Source organism: Styela clava, chromosome 5 (genome assembly GCF_964204865.1).
Source record: "Styela clava chromosome 5, kaStyClav1.hap1.2, whole genome shotgun sequence".
NCBI classification, from domain to species: domain Eukaryota; kingdom Metazoa; phylum Chordata; class Ascidiacea; order Stolidobranchia; family Styelidae; genus Styela; species Styela clava.
The window spans coordinates 24,680,131-24,700,919 of NC_135254.1; the positions used below are offsets into that span (position 1 = coordinate 24,680,131).

A 20,789-nucleotide genomic window follows, 5' to 3' on the forward strand; every position below is an offset into this window, starting at 1 on the left:
CTTTGTCTTCCTAGGAGTTTCAGTTCAATTACAGTAATCAAAAATTAGTATAGGAATAGCTGTGATAGACTTGGCTAAAATTCTTTACCGGTACTTTTAAAAAGCAGATTGTTGAATGGTATGAATTAGAATGATAGTTTAACACAAATACCCCTTTCACAGGCAACAACTCGCGAAACCACTCTTAGAATAAGCACCGAAAATTTTAAAATGGTAAAGTATAAAAAGACTTTTCTGGGGTCAAAGGTCTGGGAAAGGTCCATTCAGTCAATGAGCATATATACAATGAGTGGAAACTTGCAAAGATTTGCTCATTTTGGTATTGTTCCCTGCATTTTTACGTCGTCCAGCTAAATGGTTCGTTGCATATTAAGAAAACGCATTGCTCGCTGCCAAAATCCCTTGCTTCAGCCGAGTCGGGTGCGAAATTGGCCGTATTGAGGTCTGTAATTCTTCAATACATATTTGGTTTTGGGTTTCGAAGTATGGTACGCTGAAAGCATACAACTATGAGCATGTGCTTATTGGGAATGTATATCTATTAGGCAGAAAACGTATCTACAGAACAGAATATGAACCAGTCGCCCATCAAAAATAAAGTGCCTGTACGATCTATTTATTCCAATCACCCTAACGAGCACATCGCCATCGTATGGTGCTGAGCCGTTGCACTGAATTAAGTCATTACGGCTGGACATAGTGGATAATGATATCTGGGTGTCAACACCCTTTAACCCCAGTTGCTGTTGCAACTCACCTGTGATAAAACTTGTATTAGACTGGCCATCAAGCAGACAGTAACATAACACTTCTTTTGAAGTGTTACCTTTGACCAATTTAATGAGTAATATTTTATCAGTCCAAAGGGCTCCTGTAGCCAAAGTTAGGGTGTTTGATGGGGATCCATTGCAATATCCACAATGGGAGAGCTCATTTAAAAAGCTAGTCGAGCAAAGGTTGCTTGATGACGCAGATAAAATGAATCTGCTTGAACGTCACTTGACAGGTGAACCCAAAAGTATGGTTGAAGGTTTGTTTTTATTACAATCCGAGAATTCTTATGAAAGAGCTAAAAAGGCCCTAAAAGATCGCTATGGTGATGACAGTGTCATTAGTGTAGCCTTTAGAACAAAACTGGCATCATGGCCTAAAATTGGTCCAAATGATATAAAAGGCATGTTGGCATTTTCTGATTTCCTTCAGCAAATTGTTGAGGTTAAAAAGGTTGTAGAGGATTTAAAAATTCTCGATTTTCCCTCAGAGCTATGTGTGTTAATCAAAAGAGTTTTGCCCTCTTCATTGTTTAACAGGTGGAAAGAGTCAGTTTATGAATGGAAGTGTAAGTTTAATGTAAACACATCTGATAACTTGAAGGTAAACTGCCCCAAATACCCTCCATTTGAGGAGTTTGCAAAATTTATTTTAAAGCGTGCCTCAGTGATGCATTGTCCTGAGATGACAGTTTTTGATGAGAATCTCAACCCGTCCAAGTATAATACTGAGCAAAATAGTAAGTCTAATCATTCGAGATATGGTCATCGAATGAATAAAAATTCCTTTAGCACTAATGTTTCACGAGATAGTTGCTTGCATTGTAATGGGTCTCACAAAATTGGTGATTGTCAAACATTCTTACGAATTTCTTTGGTAAAAAGAAGGAAACTGTTCTGGGATAATTTTTTATGTTACTCTTGTGGAGTGAAAATGTCCAAGGGTCATAGTGCAAAGTCATGCAAAAACGTGGCTTCTTGCAGAAAGTGCAATAAGGGCCATTTGACATGTTTTCATGTTGACAATAAGCCAGAACAGACTGAAAGTAACCAATCTTTCTGTTCTGAAGTATGCTCAATAGTTGACCAACATGATGGTGTAGACCAATCCATGATTATCCCAGTATGGGTCAAAGGTAACACTTCAAAAGAAGTGTTATGTTACTGTCTGCTTGATGGCCAGTCTAATACAAGTTTTATCACAGGTGAGTTGCAACAGCAACTGGGGTTAAAGGGTGTTGACACCCAGATATCATTATCCACTATGTCCAGCCGTAATGACTTAATTCAGTGCAAGGTTTTTAAAAATATTCAAGTCTCTAGTTATGATCATAAAGATATTATATCTGTTCCCAGAGCATATACCCGAGATGAGATCCCTGTCAAGAGATCTCAAATTCCTAAATCTGAAGTCTGCAAAAAGTGGAAACATCTAGCTGATGTAGCCAAGCACTTAATGCCATATATGCCAGATCTCCCTGTTTCTATGCTTATAGGCAGCAATGCACCAAATGCTATCAGACCTCGAGATATAATAGCCGGCCTAGAAACTGAGCCATATGCTCAAAGATCCATACTTGGATGGGGTGTTGTTGGGAAAGTTTGCCATGGTGATGATGATTGCTATGTAAGTCATAGGATGCTAGCATGTGGTGCTACTTCCAAAGTCGATCCCGGGGAGAAGTTTGTCTTCTCTACTAAAGTAAAAGAAGTATTATTTCCCAATCAGGTGTGTTCGATGTTTAATGCTGATTTTGTTGAGCACTGTGGCAATCAACAAAATATGTCAGCAGAAGACCACAGGTTTCTAAAAATTCTCTCAGATGGCATCACTAAAAAGGATGGCCATTACAAACTTCCATTACCTTTACGATCCCAACAAATCAACCTTCCAAATAATTTGCCTCTTGCTCAAAAAAGACTTGAGCAGCTGAAGAAGCGTATGCTTCGAGATCAGAAGTACAAAAATGATTATTATAAATTTATGTCGGACATCATTGAGAATTATGCTGAACGGGTGCCTGATGATGAAGTAAGTTTGAGCAATGGTAGTGTGAATTATGTTCCTCATTTGGGTGTGTATCATCCAAAGAAACCTGATAAAATTCGTGTTGTGTTTGACTGTTCTGCAAAATATGGTGGTGTGTGTTTGAATGATTATTTGCTTCCTGGGCCTGACCAGATGAACAGTCTTTTGGGTATTTTGCTCAGATTTCGTATGGAGAGAGTGGCTGTGAAGTGTGATATTAAAGCATTTTTTCATCAATTTTTAGTTGATGAACCGCACCGTGATCTGTTACGTTTTTTATGGTGGGATAATAGTGATATGACTGGTAACTTATGCCATTACAAGTTGAAAATTCACCTATTTGGTGCAATTTCATCACCTGGCTGTGCAAGTTTCGGGTTAAAGCATGCTGCAGATGATGGTGAGTCTTCTTTTGGTAAGGAAGCAGCAGACTTCATTCGTAATGAATTTTACGTTGATGATGGTCTGACTTCAAAGCCAAATGCAGAGGATGCTATTGAGTTGATAAAAAATAGCACAAATTTGTGTTCGAGTGCTGGTTTAAATCTCTGTAAGATAATGTCTAATAGTCGGGAGGTTCTTGAAAGCGTTCCTCAATTGTCTGTGTCTCCTAGCGTGCAGTGTTTGGATCCAAAATCTGATCCCTTACCTGTTGAAAGAGCTCTGGGTGTGGACTGGTTAGTGGAGAGTGATTGCTTGTGTTTTCGTATTGACTCGAAGGTTACTCCTGTTACAAGGAGGGGAATTCTTTCCGCAGTCAGTAGTGTGTATGATCCCATAGGTCTGGTTGCACCAGTCATTCTTGAGGGTAAGAAAATCCTCCAAGCCTTGTGCAAGGATTGTTATGACTGGGACGAACCCATTCCTGAGATTTTCAGGGTTAAATGGGAAAAATGGCAAAAGGATCTTTGTCATTTGGTGAATCTGAAAGTAGATCGTTGCTATAAGCCGGTAAATTTTGGTAATATCAAGCATGTGGAACTGCATCACTTTTCTGATGCCTCTGAAAGTGGTTATGGCCAGTGTACATACTTACGTCTGGTTAATGATTGTGGCAAAGCACATTGTGCCCTTGTAATTGGTAAGGCCAGAGTTGCTCCGTTGAAACATGTTACAATTCCCAGGTTGGAATTGACTGCAGCAGTGGTGTCTGCCAGAATGAGTAATTTGGTTAAAACTGAACTAAAATTGAAAAATGCCACAGAGTTTTTCTGGGTCGATAGTATGGTGGTACTGGGGTATATACAAAATGAGAGCAAACGTTTCAATGTTTTTGTGGCTAATAGGGTGCAAACTATCCATAATTTTTCTAGTCCATCATCCTGGCATCATGTACCTACCAAGGCAAACCCGAGTGATGATGCGAGTCGAGGCTTGCAAGCAGACCAGCTAAATGCTGGTTGTAGGTGGTTGAACGGGCCAGAGTTTTTGTGGTGTGAAGGAAAATTTGTTCCTCCATTAGTAAAGCCTGAACAGAATGATGAAGTAATTTTAGAAGTGCAGAAGGAGATGAAGGGATGCTCTGTGCATCGAACCATCGCCTTCAAAGCTGACTGTTCTGGCAAAGATTTTGATATCTCTAGACTTAATATTTTCTCATCCTGGTTTAAAGCAAAACGTGCAGTTGCAAACTGTATTAAGTACAAGGATTTGCTCAAGAATCCTAAATCTGCCTTTCAGAAAGTTACTTCTGATGATTTGTGCCAGGCGGAAAATTTAATTATATTTTCCCTTCAGCGTTCATATTTTAGTAAAGATCTAAGTGTACTAAAGAATTCTGATTGCTCAGATCAAGTCTCATTTAAAAACCGGTTTTCAAGATTAGACCCCTTCCTTGATAACTCTGGCATTGTCAGAGTTGGGGGACGAATTCGAAACTCTATAGAGGAGTTTAAGGTAAAACACCCTGTTGTCTTACCTAGAAAAGGTCATGTCACAAGTATTATTATTCACCATTTTCATGTCCGTGGTGGCCACATGGGTCGTTATATGACTCTAAATGCTATACGGCAATCTGGTTATTGGATTTTGGGAGGCACTTCTGCTGTTTCTCAGCAAATACATGCTTGTGTTCCTTGTAAAAAAATTAGAGGTAACCCACATGGCCAGAAGATGGCTGACCTGCCAAAAGATAGGTTTAATTTGGACAGTCCGTTCACATATTGTGGCATGGATATCTTTGGGCATTTTTTTATTAAAGAAAAAAGGTCCATGTTGAAACGATGGGTAATTTTATTCATTTGCTTGTCATCACGAGCTGTACATCTGGAATCTCTGAATTCTATGAGCACAGACTCTTTTATCAATGCTTTGCGTAGGTTCACTGCTCGAAGAGGCCCTGTGAAACAGCTACGCTGTGATTGTGGTAGCAATTTCATTGGTGCAAGTAACGAATTAAGAAAGGCTTATAAGGAATTTGATCAAGTCAAGATCAAAAATTTTCTCTTACAGGGTGAATGTGACTGGGTCGATTTCAAATTTGGGGTGCCAAATTCCAGTCATATGCAGGGTTTTGTTGAAAGGCAGATACGAACTGTTCGTTCTGCCTTGGAGCCCCTGTTTTTACAGTTTGGTCACATATTATGCGAAGAATCATTTCGCACTGTGTTAGTGGAGGCCGAGCAGGTTGTTAATTCGAAACCATTGGCAGTTGCTAATTTGAGTGATCCTCTGGCACCTGAACCACTGACTCCTAACCACATTTTAACACTCAAGCCCAAGGTTTTGTTGCCACCTCCAGGTAATTTCCAAAAGTCTGATCAGTATCTTTTAAAACGATGGAGACGTGTACAATATCTTGTTAATGAATTTTGGTACAGGTACCGACGAGAATGCCTTCACCTTTTGCAAGAAAGACAGAAATGGGTCTTTCCAAAGAGAAATCTTGCTCTGGGTGATATTGTCCATGTTATTGAGGATGGGTCTCCTAGAAATTCATGGAAATTAGGAAAGGTTGTTGAGGTTTTCCCCAGTGGTGATGGGCTAGTGCGTAAAGTAAGACTTCAGCTTGCCACAAGTTTGTTAACAACCAATGGTAAGCGGGTTGGGGTCACAGCTTATTTAGACCGGCCTGTACACAAGCTTGTTCTTTTAATTGCCAATGAGGGTTCCAGGTCTGTGGAGGATTGATTGTGTTAGACCTTTTATTGTGTCAGTAATTTGATTTTACTTTTTTACTGTGTTAGTAGTTGATTCATTTATCACTAGCCTACGTTCTTATTGTGTTAGTGTTTTGCTATTTGCATATGTTTTGTGTGTTTCTATTGAACGTAATTGACGAGTTTACAACTTTTCTCACAATTTGATACCCTTGTAATTTTATAAAGTGCTTTTTGTTTTTCTTGTATTTGGGTTTCCCCGACGGAGGAGCCAATCGTTTTGTAACCTTTATAACCTTATAAAGTGTTTTTTTTTTATTTTCGCTTGTTATTACTTGTTTGTGGGGTTCCCCGACGGTGGAGCCAATCGTTATGTTCGACGTTATTCAATTTGAAATGCCTAATGGTGCACCGGCGGCGAAGCTTCACTTTGGTTTTCACTGTTGGTTCTTGTTTGTTTTTATTAAGTAGAAATCAGTCCCCCTTGTACTTCCATACGAGAGGAACTGATTTGGGGAGCCATGTAGCGGTCATGATTCTAAACGGTGACCGCTATTATTATAACTAAACTGGCAACGGTAACTTAGGGCATTGAACCCTGACCATTTTGGTGTTGGCGGGATCTCTTTCGGCGTGAGCCGCTTGGAGGTAGGACGTATAAATTTGTATCTTAATCAATCGGGGGACTTTTGGTATTATTAATTAGGCGTAGTTTAAATTTACATCATATAATTCTATTTTCCTGTTTCATATAGTTATTATTGGTCCCTCCTGTGTAATAGCACTGTATTTTACCATAACGGCTCAGCACCATACGATGGCGATGTGCTCGTTAGGGTGATTGGAATAAATAGATCGTACAGGCACTTTATTTTCGCTTGTTATTACTTGTTTGTGGGGTTCCCCGACGGTGGAGCCAATCGTTATGTTCGACGTTATTCAATTTGAAATGCCTAATGGTGCACCGGCGGCGAAGCTTCACTTTGGTTTTCACTGTTGGTTCTTGTTTGTTTTTATTAAGTAGAAATCAGTCCCCCTTGTACTTCCATACGAGAGGAACTGATTTGGGGAGCCATGTAGCGGTCATGATTCTAAACGGTGACCGCTATTATTATAACTAAACTGGCAACGGTAACTTAGGGCATTGAACCCTGACCATTTTGGTGTTGGCGGGATCTCTTTCGGCGTGAGCCGCTTGGAGGTAGGACGTATAAATTTGTATCTTAATCAATCGGGGGACTTTTGGTATTATTAATTAGGCGTAGTTTAAATTTACATCATATAATTCTATTTTCCTGTTTCATATAGTTATTATTGGTCCCTCCTGTGTAATAGCACTGTATTTTACCATAACGGCTCAGCACCATACGATGGCGATGTGCTCGTTAGGGTGATTGGAATAAATAGATCGTACAGGCACTTTATTTTCGCTTGTTATTACTTGTTTGTGGGGTTCCCCGACGGTGGAGCCAATCGTTATGTTCGACGTTATTCAATTTGAAATGCCTAATGGTGCACCGGCGGCGAAGCTTCACTTTGGTTTTCACTGTTGGTTCTTGTTTGTTTTTATTAAGTAGAAATCAGTCCCCCTTGTACTTCCATACGAGAGGAACTGATTTGGGGAGCCATGTAGCGGTCATGATTCTAAACGGTGACCGCTATTATTATAACTAAACTGGCAACGGTAACTTAGGGCATTGAACCCTGACCATTTTGGTGTTGGCGGGATCTCTTTCGGCGTGAGCCGCTTGGAGGTAGGACGTATAAATTTGTATCTTAATCAATCGGGGGACTTTTGGTATTATTAATTAGGCGTAGTTTAAATTTACATCATATAATTCTATTTTCCTGTTTCATATAGTTATTATTGGTCCCTCCTGTTTGATGCCAGTTTTGTTCTAAAGGCTACACTAATGACACTGTCATCACCATAGCGATCTTTTAGGGCCTTTTTAGCTCTTTCATAAGAATTCTCGGATTGTAATAAAAACAAACCTTCAACCATACTTTTGGGTTCACCTGTCAAGTGACGTTCAAGCAGATTCATTTTATCTGCGTCATCAAGCAACCTTTGCTCGACTAGCTTTTTAAATGAGCTCTCCCATTGTGGATATTGCAATGGATCCCCATCAAACACCCTAACTTTGGCTACAGGAGCCCTTTGGACTGATAAAATATTACTCATTAAATTGGTCAAAGGTAACACTTCAAAAGAAGTGTTATGTTACTGTCTGCTTGATGGCCAGTCTAATACAAGTTTTATCACAGGTGAGTTGCAACAGCAACTGGGGTTAAAGGGTGTTGACACCCAGATATCATTATCCACTATGTCCAGCCGTAATGACTTAATTCAGTGCAACGGCTCAGCACCATACGATGGCGATGTGCTCGTTAGGGTGATTGGAATAAATAGATCGTACAGGCACTTTATTTTTGATGGGCGACTGGTTCATATTCTGTTCTGTAGATACGTTTTCTGCCTAATAGATATACATTCCCAATAAGCACATGCTCATAGTTGTATGCTTTCAGCGTACCATACTTCGAAACCCAAAACCAAATATGTATTGAAGAATTACAGACCTCAATACGGCCAATTTCGCACCCGACTCGGCTGAAGCAAGGGATTTTGGCAGCGAGCAATGCGTTTTCTTAATATGCAACGAACCATTTAGCTGGACGACGTAAAAATGCAGGGAACAATACCAAAATGAGCAAATCTTTGCAAGTTTCCACTCATTGTGGACGGCTCAGCACCATACGATGGCGATGTGCTCGTTAGGGTGATTGGAATAAATAGATCGTACAGGCACTTTATTTTTGATGACGCGGTTCTGTCTGAGTTCCTTTCAAAGTTCGAAACGATTGTCCAAAGATGTTTATTGTTGAGTCAAAATAGTAGTCAAATAATGATGAAATAGTTGTCAAACAGTAATCCGGTAAAATACAGTGCTATTACACAGGAGGGACCAATAATAACTATATGAAACAGGAAAATAGAATTATATGATGTAAATTTAAACTACGCCTAATTAATAATACCAAAAGCCCCCCGATTGATTAAGATACAAATTTATACGTCCTACCTCCAAGCGGCTCACGCCGAAAGAGATCCCGCCAACACCAAAATGGTCAGGGTTCAATGCCCTAAGTTACCGTTGCCAGTTTAGTTACAATAATAGCGGTCACCGTTTAGAATCATGACCGCTACATGGCTCCCCAAATCAGTTCCTCTCGTATGGAAGTACAAGGGGGACTGATTTCTACTTAATAAAAACAAACAAGAACCAACAGTGAAAACCAAAGTGAAGCTTCGCCGCCGGTGCACCATTAGGCATTTCAAATTGAATAACGTCGAACATAACGATTGGCTCCACCGTCGGGGAACCCCACAAACAAGTAATAACAAGCGAAAATAAAAAAAAACACTTTATAAGGTTATAAAGGTTACAAAACGATTGGCTCCTCCGTCGGGGAAACCCAAATACAAGAAAAACAAAAAGCACTTTATAAAATTACAAGGGTATCAAATTGTGAGAAAAGTTGTAAACTCGTCAATTACGTTCAATAGAAACACACAAAACATATGCAAATAGCAAAACACTAACACAATAAGAACGTAGGCTAGTGATAAATGAATCAACTACTAACACAGTAAAAAAGTAAAATCAAATTACTGACACAATAAAAGGTCTAACACAATCAATCCTCCACAGACCTGGAACCCTCATTGGCAATTAAAAGAACAAGCTTGTGTACAGGCCGGTCTAAATAAGCTGTGACCCCAACCCGCTTACCATTGGTTGTTAACAAACTTGTGGCAAGCTGAAGTCTTACTTTACGCACTAGCCCATCACCACTGGGGAAAACCTCAACAACCTTTCCTAATTTCCATGAATTTCTAGGAGACCCATCCTCAATAACATGGACAATATCACCCAGAGCAAGATTTCTCTTTGGAAAGACCCATTTCTGTCTTTCTTGCAAAAGGTGAAGGCATTCTCGTCGGTACCTGTACCAAAATTCATTAACAAGATATTGTACACGTCTCCATCGTTTTAAAAGATACTGATCAGACTTTTGGAAATTACCTGGAGGTGGCAACAAAACCTTGGGCTTGAGTGTTAAAATGTGGTTAGGAGTCAGTGGTTCAGGTGCCAGAGGATCACTCAAATTAGCAACTGCCAATGGTTTCGAATTAACAACCTGCTCGGCCTCCACTAACACAGTGCGAAATGATTCTTCGCATAATATGTGACCAAACTGTAAAAACAGGGGCTCCAAGGCAGAACGAACAGTTCGTATCTGCCTTTCAACAAAACCCTGCATATGACTGGAATTTGGCACCCCAAATTTGAAATCGACCCAGTCACATTCACCCTGTAAGAGAAAATTTTTGATCTTGACTTGATCAAATTCCTTATAAGCCTTTCTTAATTCGTTACTTGCACCAATGAAATTGCTACCACAATCACAGCGTAGCTGTTTCACAGGGCCTCTTCGAGCAGTGAACCTACGCAAAGCATTGATAAAAGAGTCTGTGCTCATAGAATTCAGAGATTCCAGATGTACAGCTCGTGATGACAAGCAAATGAATAAAATTACCCATCGTTTCAACATGGACCTTTTTTCTTTAATAAAAAAATGCCCAAAGATATCCATGCCACAATATGTGAACGGACTGTCCAAATTAAACCTATCTTTTGGCAGGTCAGCCATCTTCTGGCCATGTGGGTTACCTCTAATTTTTTTACAAGGAACACAAGCATGTATTTGCTGAGAAACAGCAGAAGTGCCTCCCAAAATCCAATAACCAGATTGCCGTATAGCATTTAGAGTCATATAACGACCCATGTGGCCACCACGGACATGAAAATGGTGAATAATAATACTTGTGACATGACCTTTTCTAGGTAAGACAACAGGGTGTTTTACCTTAAACTCCTCTATAGAGTTTCGAATTCGTCCCCCAACTCTGACAATGCCAGAGTTATCAAGGAAGGGGTCTAATCTTGAAAACCGGTTTTTAAATGAGACTTGATCTGAGCAATCAGAATTCTTTAGTACACTTAGATCTTTACTAAAATATGAACGCTGAAGGGAAAATATAATTAAATTTTCCGCCTGGCACAAATCATCAGAAGTAACTTTCTGAAAGGCAGATTTAGGATTCTTGAGCAAATCCTTGTACTTAATACAGTTTGCAACTGCACGTTTTGCTTTAAACCAGGATGAGAAAATATTAAGTCTAGAGATATCAAAATCTTTGCCAGAACAGTCAGCTTTGAAGGCGATGGTTCGATGCACAGAGCATCCCTTCATCTCCTTCTGCACTTCTAAAATTACTTCATCATTCTGTTCAGGCTTTACTAATGGAGGAACAAATTTTCCTTCACACCACAAAAACTCTGGCCCGTTCAACCACCTACAACCAGCATTTAGCTGGTCTGCTTGCAAGCCTCGACTCGCATCATCACTCGGGTTTGCCTTGGTAGGTACATGATGCCAGGATGATGGACTAGAAAAATTATGGATAGTTTGCACCCTATTAGCCACAAAAACATTGAAACGTTTGCTCTCATTTTGTATATACCCCAGTACCACCATACTATCGACCCAGAAAAACTCTGTGGCATTTTTCAATTTTAGTTCAGTTTTAACCAAATTACTCATTCTGGCAGACACCACTGCTGCAGTCAATTCCAACCTGGGAATTGTAACATGTTTCAACGGAGCAACTCTGGCCTTACCAATTACAAGGGCACAATGTGCTTTGCCACAATCATTAACCAGACGTAAGTATGTACACTGGCCATAACCACTTTCAGAGGCATCAGAAAAGTGATGCAGTTCCACATGCTTGATATTACCAAAATTTACCGGCTTATAGCAACGATCTACTTTCAGATTCACCAAATGACAAAGATCCTTTTGCCATTTTTCCCATTTAACCCTGAAAATCTCAGGAATGGGTTCGTCCCAGTCATAACAATCCTTGCACAAGGCTTGGAGGATTTTCTTACCCTCAAGAATGACTGGTGCAACCAGACCTATGGGATCATACACACTACTGACTGCGGAAAGAATTCCCCTCCTTGTAACAGGAGTAACCTTCGAGTCAATACGAAAACACAAGCAATCACTCTCCACTAACCAGTCCACACCCAGAGCTCTTTCAACAGGTAAGGGATCAGATTTTGGATCCAAACACTGCACGCTAGGAGACACAGACAATTGAGGAACGCTTTCAAGAACCTCCCGACTATTAGACATTATCTTACAGAGATTTAAACCAGCACTCGAACACAAATTTGTGCTATTTTTTATCAACTCAATAGCATCCTCTGCATTTGGCTTTGAAGTCAGACCATCATCAACGTAAAATTCATTACGAATGAAGTCTGCTGCTTCCTTACCAAAAGAAGACTCACCATCATCTGCAGCATGCTTTAACCCGAAACTTGCACAGCCAGGTGATGAAATTGCACCAAATAGGTGAATTTTCAACTTGTAATGGCATAAGTTACCAGTCATATCACTATTATCCCACCATAAAAAACGTAACAGATCACGGTGCGGTTCATCAACTAAAAATTGATGAAAAAATGCTTTAATATCACACTTCACAGCCACTCTCTCCATACGAAATCTGAGCAAAATACCCAAAAGACTGTTCATCTGGTCAGGCCCAGGAAGCAAATAATCATTCAAACACACACCACCATATTTTGCAGAACAGTCAAACACAACACGAATTTTATCAGGTTTCTTTGGATGATACACACCCAAATGAGGAACATAATTCACACTACCATTGCTCAAACTTACTTCATCATCAGGCACCCGTTCAGCATAATTCTCAATGATGTCCGACATAAATTTATAATAATCATTTTTGTACTTCTGATCTCGAAGCATACGCTTCTTCAGCTGCTCAAGTCTTTTTTGAGCAAGAGGCAAATTATTTGGAAGGTTGATTTGTTGGGATCGTAAAGGTAATGGAAGTTTGTAATGGCCATCCTTTTTAGTGATGCCATCTGAGAGAATTTTTAGAAACCTGTGGTCTTCTGCTGACATATTTTGTTGATTGCCACAGTGCTCAACAAAATCAGCATTAAACATCGAACACACCTGATTGGGAAATAATACTTCTTTTACTTTAGTAGAGAAGACAAACTTCTCCCCGGGATCGACTTTGGAAGTAGCACCACATGCTAGCATCCTATGACTTACATAGCAATCATCATCACCATGGCAAACTTTCCCAACAACACCCCATCCAAGTATGGATCTTTGAGCATATGGCTCAGTTTCTAGGCCGGCTATTATATCTCGAGGTCTGATAGCATTTGGTGCATTGCTGCCTATAAGCATAGAAACAGGGAGATCTGGCATATATGGCATTAAGTGCTTGGCTACATCAGCTAGATGTTTCCACTTTTTGCAGACTTCAGATTTAGGAATTTGAGATCTCTTGACAGGGATCTCATCTCGGGTATATGCTCTGGGAACAGATATAATATCTTTATGATCATAACTAGAGACTTGAATATTTTTAAAAACCTTGCACTGAATTAAGTCATTACGGCTGGACATAGTGGATAATGATATCTGGGTGTCAACACCCTTTAACCCCAGTTGCTGTTGCAACTCACCTGTGATAAAACTTGTATTAGACTGGCCATCAAGCAGACAGTAACATAACACTTCTTTTGAAGTGTTACCTTTGACCCATACTGGGATAATCATGGATTGGTCTACACCATCATGTTGGTCAACTATTGAGCATACTTCAGAACAGAAAGATTGGTTACTTTCAGTCTGTTCTGGCTTATTGTCAACATGAAAACATGTCAAATGGCCCTTATTGCACTTTCTGCAAGAAGCCACGTTTTTGCATGACTTTGCACTATGACCCTTGGACATTTTCACTCCACAAGAGTAACATAAAAAATTATCCCAGAACAGTTTCCTTCTTTTTACCAAAGAAATTCGTAAGAATGTTTGACAATCACCAATTTTGTGAGACCCATTACAATGCAAGCAACTATCTCGTGAAACATTAGTGCTAAAGGAATTTTTATTCATTCGATGACCATATCTCGAATGATTAGACTTACTATTTTGCTCAGTATTATACTTGGACGGGTTGAGATTCTCATCAAAAACTGTCATCTCAGGACAATGCATCACTGAGGCACGCTTTAAAATAAATTTTGCAAACTCCTCAAATGGAGGGTATTTGGGGCAGTTTACCTTCAAGTTATCAGATGTGTTTACATTAAACTTACACTTCCATTCATAAACTGACTCTTTCCACCTGTTAAACAATGAAGAGGGCAAAACTCTTTTGATTAACACACATAGCTCTGAGGGAAAATCGAGAATTTTTAAATCCTCTACAACCTTTTTAACCTCAACAATTTGCTGAAGGAAATCAGAAAATGCCAACATGCCTTTTATATCATTTGGACCAATTTTAGGCCATGATGCCAGTTTTGTTCTAAAGGCTACACTAATGACACTGTCATCACCATAGCGATCTTTTAGGGCCTTTTTAGCTCTTTCATAAGAATTCTCGGATTGTAATAAAAACAAACCTTCAACCATACTTTTGGGTTCACCTGTCAAGTGACGTTCAAGCAGATTCATTTTATCTGCGTCATCAAGGAACCTTTGCTCGACTAGCTTTTTAAATGAGCTCTCCCATTGTGGATATTGCAATGGATCCCCATCAAACACCCTAACTTTGGCTACAGGAGCCCTTTGGACTGATAAAATATTACTCATTAAATTGGTCATGTCATGGGAAAGATTGCAGGTTTGTGGAGGAAGAGCAGCACTATTCACAGTGGGAACAGAGATATTATTATCATTACAATGAGTTGGTAAGCTGCCTGAATTGGCAGACACAGTGGTGGTTTGTGTACAACAGTTAAAAGGAGCACTAGCAACTCTGGATACATTAAAAACATTTTGTGATACATTAGAAACAGTAGGCACTGATGGGAATGAATTCACATTAGGGGGTGGCAAGGAAAAGCTACCAACATTTACAATACCAGTGGAAACGGCCTCTTGGGAAGCACTAACATTAGTAATGGGCAGTCGGGGATTGATTACAGGACTATAGCTCGATGCTTGGCAGGGAATATCAACAACAGTGGATGAAACTTGATCATGATTAGAAATATCTGAATTATTTAGCTCAATTTGAGGATCAATAACCATGCACGCTGGGGCCTCATTTAAAATAGGAGATGATTTTGAATTTGCATTAAAACAACTATTATTTGAATTGAAATAATTATTTGCACCTCTCATTAGATCCACATCAACACTGAAAGGATTTTCGGCCTCTTCAGCTTGAAGACAAACTAGCGCCCTGGCTTTTTTCTCCGCTATCTCTTTTTGAATCTGAAGATCAAATTGCTGTTTACGAATGCCTTTCGTAGCCTCCATTGCTGCCACATCTTTTTGCAAGTCGAAGAATTCTTTTTTGCTTGAAACTTTGCTTTCCCCAGACATTGTTGATTTCACGCTGCTTACAGTTCGAGCAGAACGATGCCGCTTTGAAGTTGGGCGAGATGATTGAGAACATTGGGATCGTTCATCTAGTTCTAATATTTTCGCACTAGCAGTTTCAGAAACTTGTATAATATTTTCAATACATTGTTGATAACGACGTGTGAAATTAATCAAATCAGTCTCCAATAAAATGTTCTTCATATCCTTGACAATTGAAGATAAACTTGACTTATACTGCACTAGTTTTGGAAACACCGCTTGAATTCCAGAACCATCTTTGCAGGTGACGAAAGACAATTTGCAGTCGGCTATGGCTTCTAAAATGTCATTCTCCATTTCAGTGAAGGCTGCTTTCAACGAGTCACTATTTCTTGTGCCTTGGTCTAGTTGGACGCTAGAGCTATTTTCACTGCTAGTAGGCCTAGAGCCGGACTTGTCAGCAGCAGAGAACATTTTAATTGGTTTGCTTTTTAAAGTTTCACATGGTGACAAGGAATCCAAATCATCTTTTATATCAGTAATTTGACTTTCTCTAGATTTTGTTGACATGGTGTTGGTCGTTACGGTATCTAATTGCAGCTGATTACAATAGGCCTACACGGCCTTCTCAGCAGCACAAATTACTGATTATATGACGTTTTGCTGCAACACTTGCAGACTTTGACAATGTGTTGGGTCTGTGGGTACACCCCACAATACTTTACTGCAACACTTGCAGATTTTGACAATGTCCTCCCGAGAGATATGTATTTTACTATAACGGCTCAGCACCATACGATGGCGATGTGCTCGTTAGGGTGATTGGAATAAATAGATCGTACAGGCACTTTATTTTTGATGACGCGGTTCTGTCTGAGTTCCTTTCAAAGTTCGAAACGATTGTCCAAAGATGTTTATTGTTGAGTCAAAATAGTAGTCAAATAATGATGAAATAGTTGTCAAACAGTAATCCGGTAAAATACAGTGCTATTACACAGGAGGGACCAATAATAACTATATGAAACAGGAAAATAGAATTATATGATGTAAATTTAAACTACGCCTAATTAATAATACCAAAAGCCCCCCGATTGATTAAGATACAAATTTATACGTCCTACCTCCAAGCGGCTCACGCCGAAAGAGATCCCGCCAACACCAAAATGGTCAGGGTTCAATGCCCTAAGTTACCGTTGCCAGTTTAGTTACAATAATAGCGGTCACCGTTTAGAATCATGACCGCTACAATTGTTCCCTGCATTTTTACGTCGTCCAGCTAAATGGTTCGTTGCATATTAAGAAAACGCATTGCTCGCTGCCAAAATCCCTTGCTTCAGCCGAGTCGGGTGCGAAATTGGCCGTATTGAGGTCTGTAATTCTTCAATACATATTTGGTTTTGGGTTTCGAAGTATGGTACGCTGAAAGCATACAACTATGAGCATGTGCTTATTGGGAATGTATATCTATTAGGCAGAAAACGTATCTACAGAACAGAATATGAACCAGTCGCCGAGAGGGGTGCGGTTATTTATGTATTTATTCATTGATATGACATGGGATTTACATATTTATCCATGGGAGAGGAAAAACGAGTAGAATGCTTAAATACATGGCGAACCACGGCCTCTCACAATCATAGCTCTGTCCTCCATATGAATCACATGGCTCTGCGAGCTATTCGTTTACCTATTAAAAATACTGAGTTTAACTATAAATTACTCTGGGATACCTGGTATCTTGCCTTTAAAAACAAAAGCCAGAAATTGGAAGAAAATCAGGGAATGAAATGTGTGTATTATGTAATGGAGAACCTGAGTTTGTTTCACATATTTTCATGTATTGTAAAGCACAAAAAATATTTATTAAGATTTTGTTTTAGATATATTAAAATTGATTAGAATACATTTTGTTATCAATATGATTCTTGCATATCATTTACTTTTAACGATCCTTTATGTAGTCATATAGATACTGTTGGTTTGGATGCAATTATACTTTTGTTATCAATAGTGAGAAATATTTCAGGACTGCTATTAACTATGTGAGCTATTTTTTCTGCAATGCAAAATACATCCTGCGTCTGCTATTTACTATGTGAATTAATTTTTCTGTAATGTAAAGTATTTCCATAACTGCTTTTACTATGTGGGCTGTTTTTTCGGTACTCTTGTAGTATGTGTACCAGGTTAGGTTACGATTCTCCTTATTTTCGTTCTATTAAAAGTTCGGAAATTGTCTGTGTTACACAAGTGAATATCCATCCCCCTACCGATAGAATTTAGTCCATTTACACAACTTGATATAAAATAGGCGAACAAAATTAGTTACCTTCATATTGGTACACATACTTCTGGAGCACCATTTTTTTTGTAATGTAAAATATTTAATATGTGAACTAATTTTTTTGGAATGCAAAATATTTTCTACAGCTTCTGTATTTTTTATATGTCACTTTTCATTTCATCGATAATACACATGGTCTGGCACATTGTTCATTCTTTGTGAAGTTTTTGGTAAATTTACAGATGGAATAAGACCGACATTCAGCTTTTTTCTGTTTTACAACTGTAATACAAATTGAAGTATGTAGTAAACCCAGTTGGTAGACACCGGAACCATGTGTACCAGGTTAGGGTCTACTACATACAAACATTCCCAAACTTTTCAAGCTGCACCCCCTTTTTAGAATTTGTCAAGTCTTGCGCCCCACCTCAAAATAGTTAGCTAACAATAATAAGCTACAAATAACAGTAGTAACAGTAAGGCATAAGTACGTTTTATTGGAAAAACAGTTGAAAATACATGGATGGAACGAAATAAATGACAAGTTTTGATATGCAAATATTTACAGTATTTTAAACTAATAGAGAGAGAGAGTTTATTTCGTTCGTCAAACCATGAACATATATAAATTATAATAAAAAAAACAGATGCTCAGGTGTTTGACTGGGAGACAACGTTACAGCATTTGGGGTCATTTAACAGGTTCGGTGTTAAATTCTTCAATAGCTCTCATATACCGTATTCACAATATACATTATTCACAAGAATTTTTGATTTGGAAAGTACTAAATAATCATGTTTTGTCCTAAGATCATCATTTATTCACCTGATAAGTTGACATGTATTGCATATCAACTGCATAAAAATGGGTTAGCGAGGATACCTATTACTTGGAAAATTTGTCTACTAAAAATGAATGTGATAGGACATGGGCAAAGATGAGGAAAATTCTATTATTATAGCACTTTAATTATAAACATTTGATAATAGTAATGAAATCATGAGTAGATTTCTTTATACACTATAATTTGAACACATCAAATTATAATACTTGATTATGACTGGCAAGTGATTTGGAGGATAGTGACACACATTAATACATGATCAGGGACCCTTCTCCAGCAGATATATATATATATATGAAATAAAGTGCTCATGTACATATCTATATTCGGCTACAGAGCACGTATCATAGAATGAATTTTAAGGCGAAATATTGATAATATACTGAAATAGCAATGATAAACAATAGGTTATTTTTAAATAAGTATTACCGGTACTAAAAAATAAATAAAGTGCTCATATACATATAGATATTTGGATACAGAGCAAGTATCATAGAATAAAATTTAAGGCAAAAAACTGATTAAATACCAGAATAGCAAGTATAATAAACATTAAGATACTTTTAAATGAAGTATTACTAAAAAATAAATAATGTGGTCATGTACATAGATATTTGGATACAGAGAAAGTGTCATTGAATTTAGGGCGAAATATGGATGCAAGTATGATAAACAATTTGATATTTTTATAAAAAGTGTTACTAACAAATAAAATAATAGATTATGGAGTTCCAGCAAGTGTGCTCATAACAAATAAAAAGATAGCAATTCATTTACCACAGTGAATTAAATTCATTACACATTACTACTTGCTATAACATGGCGGGCACATGATACTCATCGTGTTTTATACTTTTTTAAAGGTTTTGCTCGCTCTCCAGAACTCTCCATTTTTTATTTGTTTGTATTGTCAGATTGTGAACTTTTCAAAATAAACTATCTATATCAATGAATACAATATCCCAGGTCACCACTTGGCTGGTTCATATTCTGTTCTGTAGTTAAGTTTTCTGCCTAATAGATGGTATGTATTCCCAATAAGCATTACAGTATGCTCATTCGTTCACTCAATGAGTGATTTTAATTACGGTTAATATAAAATAATATAATATAAATAAGTTCATATTCCATTTTGCATCCATGATTCAGTATTTATTTTGTTCAATTCCAGTAGTAATCCATACCATAATTAGGTTATTTTAATAAACGCATTGATATAAAACAATAAAAATGAAATTAGTAAATATAAAATACATATCATAAACATATAATTTTCTTTTTTAAATAACGCTTCACATAAATTTTTCAATTCCCTCTCAAATGGGTTGTTTATTCTATAATTCTCTATATTTTTCTACATATTCCATGCTTCAAGTCCATGCTTCCGAAAACAAACAATATAACTAATCCCATACCCGACTTGGAATGGTAACCGGACGAGAGACCGTGGTTCGCCATATGGATAAGCCGTCTTATCGGCTTTCCTTTCCCCCGGGATAAATATGTAAATCCTTATCCTAATAAATACATAAATAACCGCACTCCACTGGGCGACTGGTTCATATTCTGTACTGTAGCTACGTTTTCTGTCTAATAGATATGCATTCCCAATAAGCATATGCTCATAGTTGTATGCTTTCAGCATACCATACTTCGAAACCCAAAACCAAATATGTATTGAAGAATTAAAGACCTCAATACGGCCAATTTCGCACCCGACTCGGCTGAAGCAAGGGATTTTGGCAGCGAGCAATGCGTTTTCTTAATATGCAACGAACCATTTAGCCGGACGACGTAAAAAATGCAGGGAACAATACCAAAATGAGCAAATCTTTGCAAGTTTCCACTCATTGTATATATGCTCATTGGTCAAACCATGAACATATATAAATTATAATAAAAAAAAGAGATGCTCAGGTGTTTGACTGGGAGACAACGTTACAACATTTGGGGTCATTTAACAGGTTCGGTGTTAAATTCTTCAATAGCTCTCATATACCGTATTCACTATATACATTATTCACAAGAATTTTTGATTTGGAAAGTACTAAATAATCATGTTTTGTCCTAAGATCATCATTTATTCAGCTGATAAGTTGACATGTATTGCATATCAACTGCATAAAAATGGGTTAGCAAGGATACCTATTATTTGGAAAATTTGTCTACTAAAAATTAATGTGATAGGACATGGGTTTTTTATGAGCAAAGATGAGGAAAATTCTATTATTATAGCACTTTAATTATAAACATTTG

At 38.1% G+C, this 20,789-nt stretch overlaps 2 protein-coding genes across 2 annotated transcripts; one reads left to right on the forward strand and one right to left on the reverse strand.

The window, feature by feature from the left end:
* The first annotated feature begins 840 nt into the window (after positions 1–840).
* On the forward strand, positions 841–5,928 carry LOC144423024 (uncharacterized). The gene has a single exon (XM_078113186.1). It carries the CDS (start codon positions 841–843, stop codon positions 5,926–5,928), a length of 5,088 nt encoding a protein of 1,695 aa, XP_077969312.1.
* A 3,671-nt stretch (positions 5,929–9,599) lies between these two features.
* LOC144423025 (uncharacterized) lies at positions 9,600–15,974 on the reverse strand. Its single transcript, XM_078113187.1, has one exon. It carries the CDS (start codon positions 15,972–15,974, stop codon positions 9,600–9,602), a length of 6,375 nt encoding a protein of 2,124 aa, XP_077969313.1.
* Positions 15,975–20,789: the final 4,815 nt, after the last annotated feature.